The 8,179-nt window shown below is 36.3% G+C and overlaps 2 protein-coding genes across 2 annotated transcripts; one reads left to right on the forward strand and one right to left on the reverse strand.

Annotated features, from left to right (window-relative positions):
- The first annotated feature begins 846 nt into the window (after positions 1–846).
- LOC133297527 (photosystem II reaction center PSB28 protein, chloroplastic) lies at positions 847–2,599 on the forward strand. The gene is made up of 2 exons (XM_061496695.1): positions 847–999; positions 1,989–2,599. Exons 1-2 carry the CDS (start codon positions 867–869, stop codon positions 2,453–2,455), a joined length of 600 nt encoding a protein of 199 aa, XP_061352679.1. The 5' UTR covers positions 847–866; the 3' UTR covers positions 2,456–2,599.
- Positions 2,600–4,592: 1,993 nt separating this feature from the next.
- Positions 4,593–7,403, reverse strand: LOC133297525 (xyloglucan galactosyltransferase MUR3-like). The gene is made up of 2 exons (XM_061496692.1): positions 7,129–7,403; positions 4,593–7,041 (listed from the first exon to the last, which is right to left on the reverse strand). The coding sequence occupies exon 2, from the start codon at positions 6,777–6,779 to the stop codon at positions 5,010–5,012; it is 1,770 nt and encodes a 589-aa protein (XP_061352676.1). The 5' UTR covers positions 6,780–7,041; positions 7,129–7,403; the 3' UTR covers positions 4,593–5,009.
- Between the last annotated feature and the right edge of the window lie 776 nt (positions 7,404–8,179).

The following is an 8,179-nucleotide window of genomic DNA, read 5'->3' on the forward strand; positions in this document are numbered from 1 at the left end:
GTCAATCGATCACTAAAATCTTATTTTTCAAAAGCACCAAAGCAATTTAAGGTTTCAATGTATCGATTGAAAATAATTTGAGAAATTTTTTAAACTTTAATGTAATAAAATCCAAAAATTCATATTCGTAATTTTCTTAGAATACATGCATATGATATGTTTAGAAAACTCTTATCACATAGAACAAAAGTCTCAAGTTTCCAAGATCAATAGAAAAAAATTTCAAATGAAATTTTATCATGAACTTTAGTAGGATATCAAGTTATATCAATGCATTTCTTTGTTATTTTTTTGTATCAATTCATGTAATTTTGAATGTTTGTTAAAAATTTATATATTTTTTAAAATCTTATAAATTCATATTGTTCTTTTAAATCTTATAAATTCTATTAAAATCCTCTTAAATCCAATCTTATAAAAGCTTGATTGTAAAAAAAAAATCCTTAAAGTAACTACAATTATAATTAGTCTTTTAAAATTTATAAAAAGAATTATCTCAAAATTATATTTTAAAATCCGAATTCAATTAACCCCAAAGAGGAGCAAGAAAATTAGACAAGCCTTATTGGGCGGCCATTTTTGGGTTGAAACTGTATAATCTTATGGTTTATCATTAATGGATCAATCTGTATGTGGTGTGATACAAGGAGCATGGATTCACTTTAGCCAATCATAATTCATGCAACGTGTATCATTCGTGGGCTGCCATGTCAGCATCTTCCGTCGATTGTCACAACTCACAAATCTGATAACTCTCACACACACAAAATCCTTTGCAAAAAAGCAAAGAATTATCATCACAAGTGAATGGCTGTCTTTGTTACACGCTACACTTTTTTTTTTGGACCACAATTTTTCTTTCTGTAATGACCATTAGAGAGAGAAGTGTTCAACACTGCTTTCCTCTACTCTCTTTCTTGCTGGCAATGGCTACTCTGCACTCTCTTGCATTGTCCTTTCCACTCTCCAATTTACTTCAGAAGCCACGTTCATACTCAGGTACAACCACCCTCTCAAAACATATCTCCCTCAACATAGCCTTTTTATCTTCTTTTTTTGTTTGGGTTCTTGCTTAATCTATGAAGTGTGCAAAGACTAGAGTTTTAGACTTTTTTCAAGTAGGGGTGATGAAATTAAGTTGGACATTTTATGGGCTCCCATTGAATTTGATAATAATTGTGTCAGATAAAAGATTCATTTTTTTCCCTCTTCAGTATGCTTGGGAATTCAACTTGTGGAGTTATCAGTAATGGCTGGTTCATCTAATGTTCTACACCTGAAATTCTGTAATTTCATTCAGATTAATTTTGTGGGGTTTAAGGCCTTACGGATTTTTTTTCAACTTGGTTGTTGGTAGCTGGGTTTGCCCCTATTACAAGACAGTTAGCATTCCAGCATGCCAAATAAGAAAAACAAAATGAGGATAGCATTCTTTTCTTTTCTTTTCTTTTCTTTGTTTTTGCCCTATTTTTTCTTGACAACATAAAATTCCTTATATGATGCTTCATTTCTCCTTATACCATAAAAGTTTATAATTTCAAAAGTTAAGCAATAAAATTATTTCTTGCAGTGTGAAGTATTTGGGAAAATAATTTAATATAACTTCCACCTTTTGACCGTAAACACATTGATAGACCAAAATGTGTGGTGTTCTTGAAGATGTGCAAAGAGGTGATGATATACCCATGTTGTGGAGAAAAGGAATAGGAGAACCTAGAACATACAATTGATAACAGAACTTGCATGTTCTAATGTTATTTAGTATTTGAAGTAATCTTAGAAGCCCATTTAGTTTCCAGCTAACATGCACCATTTTATATATGTGTGTAGAGCAATTTCTTGTATCATCTTCCCTTGATCCCAAAGTGTAGAAATCCTTTGAAGATATATATATGCTTTCTTAGAAGATGTTTAGCGCTAGAAGAATAAAAAATTATGCTTATGATCTGATGTTCATGGTGAACATAATAGTCTCTTTGTTTATGCAGTCCCATCTTCCATTGTCCATCGAAGTACACACTCCTCATTCAATGGTCAACGTTTACAAACATCATGTTTGAGGTTACCTATGCTAACACAAAATACTCCCATGAGCATGCCTGTTATCATGATGGCCAAACCAACAATACAGTTCATTCAAGGAACTGATGAACAGACAATACCAGATGTGAGGCTAACTAAATCAAGGGATGGAACAAATGGCATGGCTATTTTCAGGTTTGATCAACCCTCAGTTTTTGATTCTTCTGGTGAAGTAGGTGATATCACAGGTTTCTACATGATTGATGAGGAAGGGATCCTTCAGTCAGTTGATGTAAGTGCTAAATTTGTCAATGGAAAGCCCTCAGGAATTGAAGCAAAGTATGTAATGCGGACTCCACGGGAGTGGGATAGATTCATGAGATTCATGGAGCGATACTCTAATGCAAATGGTTTGCAATTCATAAAAAAATGAGTTAATGTGCTAACTTTTTCTTTCTATTCTTTTGCCCTTTGTCAGAGAAGTTTGTTTTCTGTAATATAGGCAGATAAAACTTGAGTTAAATGCTAAATTGGCACGAATGTAATTTCAATTCACGTACACATATCCTTTCTGACACCCAAGTTCTTATTAAATTTTGCTTGTCCTGCAGCTGCTAAGTTGTCATGTATGCTCATTATGCGATGACTTTTATTGTTTTAAATAAAGGCAAACTTTGTCAAGGAAATATAGTATACTCAGCATGCTGCATGGTAATTTTCTTAACTTGTTTTGTTGGCAACTGAGCTCCCAAGAGGAGTTTATTTGAGTCAGGGGTTCAAACCCTGTATCAAGCAAATTCTTGAAAATTTTTGAGAAGGGGCAAACCGGAGCAGTGGTTTGCAATTATGTAAAGGGTAAGGCAGCGTATAAGGATTTTTTGCACCCAACACTCGCTAGTCGAGTTAACTGGGAGTGGTTTTGTTTTGTTTGTGATCCTTCTACTTAATAGTTTATTAGTGGGTGTGTATTCACCTTGTCATTGTAGAATGTTTTTGCCTGACTGATGGGAGAGGAAAATAGCAGGGGATGTATTGGCAATATTTTAGCATGTTTGATGGATGCAATCTTATACGTCTCTATTCCTTTAGAACAAGCACTAGTTCCAAATATTTTTGTTGGGTATTAGACCCTGCTAGGGCTTAGGTGAAGTCCCACCACTAGAGTGATTCCTAAGGAATCTTCATTAGGAGGTCTATGGAGAGGGAGGGGGGAGTGGAATGTGAAGGGATGTTGAATCAAGAACTGTTTAACCCTTAATTGAAAACTTGTAAGTAAATGTCCCAATTTAGTGAGCTATGCTCACGGGACAGGACGCAATTCATATCAGTTAGAATTGACATGAATCACATCAATGCTGGACTAGCTGTTATGAACAGACACTGGCTTCGTTTACTCTTGTAATGCATGATCACTTACCAATGCCGTGGTTCTGATACATGCCAAGAGTTATCTCAAAATATTACAAAAGTCCAATTTCATTCAATACTAAAACAAAAAAACTATGGTGATACATGTGGATCGACTATCGAGCCTATTGGTCTTGTTCAGCAGAGGTCTCAAGTGACCTCAGATAAGAAAAGCATGTTTTTTCCTTTTCATTGATCATTTTTCCCATGTTGACATACTCTTTGGTTACGAAATGTCCTACACATTGGACAAATCAAAACCGTGTTCAGCAGCGTGATGGCCTGGGCCAATCTGAATTGATTTTGAGCAATGCATCAGGATTAAGGAGTCAACGGTTTTAATTATAACCAACTTTAATTTTTGCGTTAATTATAATTATATGTGTAGCATCACACTAAGTACTTTAAGTAGTTAATTACACAATAAAATGATTATACTTGAATCGAAGATGACAGACAGGAGTATATTATACGCAGACACGCAGGAAGGGTTTTTCAAACGGGGCAAACAGAGTACTAACAATGCCAATTGCCCAGCACTGCCACCTATGAAGTTTCATTAAGGACAAAAGTATCATTTAAATGTTAAACGAATTGTCTAGGAAGACACTTTTGGTATTTATCTCAAATTATGATTAATCATTTCATCAAAGCGAATCTCAACATCAATAGAGTTCATTTCATTCCTATCAAAGAAAGAAATGAAGAGTTACATACTTCAGAGGATGATTTTACAGTAACTTCTTTTCTAAAACCGATTGACAGTCATTTGGCAATAAATAATATCAACTGGACAGTGTATTCTGCAATACCATAGAATTTCAAACTTAAATTAATCAAATGGTAGCTTTCAACATGCCTACCGATTTTTTGCCCCAAAAATGGGAATTATACAAACCAGAAGCAGCAGGTGTGCAAAGAAACAGCTCATAATTTTCTCTAGTTACATCGATTATAAGTAGCAGCACAAGATAATCCATTCACGCAGGTATATACTGTAAAATGAGGTCACCCAATATACTAAAATGAATGTACCGTTTAAACTACGAAAAAGGGGACCAGGCAATCAAACAAATGGAAAAGAAGATAAGAGTAAGCTATTTATTTTCATGAAAATTACCAAAAGAAAGCAATCAAGCCAAACCTCGATATAAGGTCTCAAAACATTTTCACGTAGCACTGATGCATCGGTGAAATTCAATGGTTAAACTTGTTCAAGTTTACCATTAACCATAACAAAATTGTTTATATTTCCTATATGAATCAAACGAACAAAAATATTACATAAAAGAAATTATTAAACCTCGCAAAATGCATTAGAGGAATCACTGAGGAGAATACATGAAGCAGAAATCAGAAAAACCTATTTAACAAAAATGTGTCAAGCAAAGAATCTGTCTCCAAGGTGGCGGTCTTCAATCAGGAAGCCCGCTCGATATATTTGGACACAAAGTTCAGCAATAAGTTCACAGCAAGTCCCCAGCAATAATTTGCAATTCTTCCCCATTTCAGGGAAAGCATTTCTGAGGCTGCATTAAACCTCAATTCAGCACCCTGCACATAATTTTTTCCCCTTCCTTTTATGATTCATTTCTTTGCTCATTCTTCCAAGAATTTTTTGCAGCTTCAGCAGAGGATTTACTGGAATCTTCACTACCATCCTTTGGTTTCGAGAAGAAAGGATCCCATTCATGAGGTCCTACCTCATGCTTTCCCTCGTCCAACAAAGCATATTTCCAACTGTTCTCCTCAATGAAGTTGTCATCTTTACGGCCTTCAATAATATCCTTCCTCAAATTTGTAACCTTGTCAATCACAGCTTGTACAGAAACATCAAATGCATCTTTAAGAGTATCTAATTTAGAGCGAGGGTCAGCATATACTAGTCTTGGAATGAGACTAATGACCTCTTCTCTCATGATTTTCACTTGCTCGTGAGGTATCTGACTTAGCCTTTCCTCTATACCGACATTCCTCTTACGAATATCATTCTCCGGAATGAAGACAGAATACCTGGTATAATTCTTAGGAAGATGCCAAGTATATTGTGTATATGCTGAACCTGGATGGAAGAAGACAGGTATACAACCAGCCAACATTGAATCAAAAGCAGATCTCCGCGTGTAGGAATCACCCTGGGGCTGCAAGCAGAAAAGTGAGCTTTGAAACATCTGCATTATGCTGCTGGGAGAATGACATTTGCTTTCGCCAAAGTCACATTCCAACAGCTTACAAACCCGTGACCTTTTACATTGGTCAATTAACTGACCCCTGATTGATTTGGGGTTGCCAGGACGGGGAGCTCCAGCAAAGGAGAAGAGCCACTTCCTCTCTAATCCCCTCATTCTGTCCTGCCACATGAACACATCAGCATCTTTTGCAGGGTGGAAGTATGTAGGATATGGAATCCCAAAATCATTGGCATTCCAGGGGCTGGACTCAACCACGAGCATGGACATATTCTTTGCTGCTGGTAAAAACAGAAGCTTATTGCCCCAGTCTGATTCTTCATCAGATAATCTCCTGAAATCCCACGTTATCCTTCCTGCAACAAGAAAATGGTCTCTACCATTCATTATGCTCCATTCTGGCCTCTTCACAAGCCAGTCAACCAGATCAAGCGAAGCTGCATCCCTCACTGAAATATTATAACCCCAAAGATAACGTGCAATGTCCAACCCAGCATAAAAGGGTACAAAAACTGCAGCAGCAATAGAGGAATCCTTTGTCAAGCACTCATACTGCTTCATCCGATTTCCGAAAATCACATCAACAGCAAACTGATTTGTAGCATACCAGCCGGTATCAGAGAACACCCCTTCAACATTCTCAAGGGGAGGACCAAGGCCAGCATTGGTGGTGAACTTACACATATTAGTCCAAAGACTCAAAGTCTTGCACTCCTTCAACATATCCTCATTGAACCTTGAGGGAAGGTCATGCACATAAATATACCTCCCCCCACAGGGATCACTCTTGTTTTCAGCAGTTCTCAGTGCTCTCACAAAAGGGAAATCCTTCTGATTCCGAGTGTCATCACTCTTCCGCACCCCAGGGTCAGGGAAGCCAATCTTTCTGGGAGGGGCTTGCACTTGAGGGACATCATTTACATGGATTGGGGTGGGTTCATAATAAACAGAAACAGGTACTAATTTGGTTGAGTGATCAATATGATTATTATTGTTACTACTATTATAATTATTCTTATTATTATTATCTCCTGCAAGGATCACAAAATGGAAGTACAACAGCAAGAACCAGAAGAATGCAGACAAGGAAGCTAAACAACAAAGCCTGGAATTCTGGTTCTTTGCTGCCCCTTTATCCATTTGGTCATGGCGCCGTCTCATTGCATTCCAATTGCAAACAAACACAAAATTTTGCAATTCATAGGTCACACAGTCAATAAACCTATTTTGCCTAATACCAAAGATTGGGATTAATCTGAGCACCAAGAAAAGGGAACAACTTTGCAGCTAAGCTTAATAGTATTTAAGAGGCAATAACTAAATATCATTGGCGTTGTTGGGATCAAATGAACAACGTTAACACTTAAACAGAGAAAAGGAGTGGCAGTGATTGCTTGATGATCAGTTAAATCCCAACGCAAATCTACAAGATATTGCAAAAACGAAATCATATAAATATAATCGGCAGAAAAATAAAAGAAAAGAGATAGAGAGAGAAATAGTGACTTACGAAGAGAGAGAGAGAGAGACAGAGGAATCCAGAATTTGAAGGAGTGAATTTTGCAGAGAGAGAGAGAGAGAGAGAGAGAGAGAGAGAGGGGGAGGGAGGGGGGTTGATAAATCAACGAGGGAAACGGTGGCGCAGGTTAGCAAGGTACGCCAGGGTTTGTCATATGTGTCGGTGTGTCACGTAGGATTGTGACGCGTAGGGTTGATTGTAGTGTGAGGATGTTATGTTCTGTAATCTGTTCTGTTATGTTCTGTTTTCAATCCTCACTCTTTGCGTTGCATCAATTTCCAAAAACTCCTCCTCCATTGGCTACGGAACAAACCACTCAGTTTCCACATTTATGCCTTCAACTTCACTTTTCAGTTTTTTTTTTTTTTCTTTTTTTTTTTGGGTTTTTTATAAAACTTATTAATGTCTTTGTTTTTAAAGTAATATAATTGTAGGACAATATTATTCTCCTTTCACATAAGATAATTTATCTCATATTTTCTCATTTTGATTTATGGACCCTACTTTTTTTTTTTTGTAATGGTGGAATTTATCTATTTTTTTCTATAATATAAAATAATTATCTTATGTAAAAGAAAATTAATAATACCCATAATTGTATTATGAAAATATTTTATCCAAAGCACTTCACCGATTGCAAGTGTGCAAAAACTAATAATAGGCTACTTGCAGCCATCTCCTACTTGGGTTTCCATTAAGAAGAAAAAACAAATGGTGCTTTTTAAATGTCATTACGAAGGGGTTAGTAAATTGTGACCTTTTTAGAATTTAGAAACCATCCTTTCCCTTTTATATCCTTTATTAGTACGTACGAATCGTGTCATTTATTATGTGAATTTTATGACATATACAAGAGAGATGTACCATATTGCTTTTAATTTGTACATCAAGTCACTAAAAAGAGTGCGTACCGATTCATGCACGCGGGGATCTCAATGGACCAATTCCTTAACAAACGCGTCGACGTCCACTTGTCAAAAGCCACACAGCCCACACCTAAAATATTCTTAAATAATAAATACACTTTGTAAATCGTTTTTAC

The sequence above is a fragment of the Gastrolobium bilobum genome, unplaced genomic scaffold, assembly GCF_033153095.1.
Source record: "Gastrolobium bilobum isolate Gb01-03AN ecotype WA unplaced genomic scaffold, APGP_CSIRO_Gbil_v1 utg37107, whole genome shotgun sequence".
Lineage (NCBI taxonomy): Eukaryota > Viridiplantae > Streptophyta > Magnoliopsida > Fabales > Fabaceae > Gastrolobium > Gastrolobium bilobum.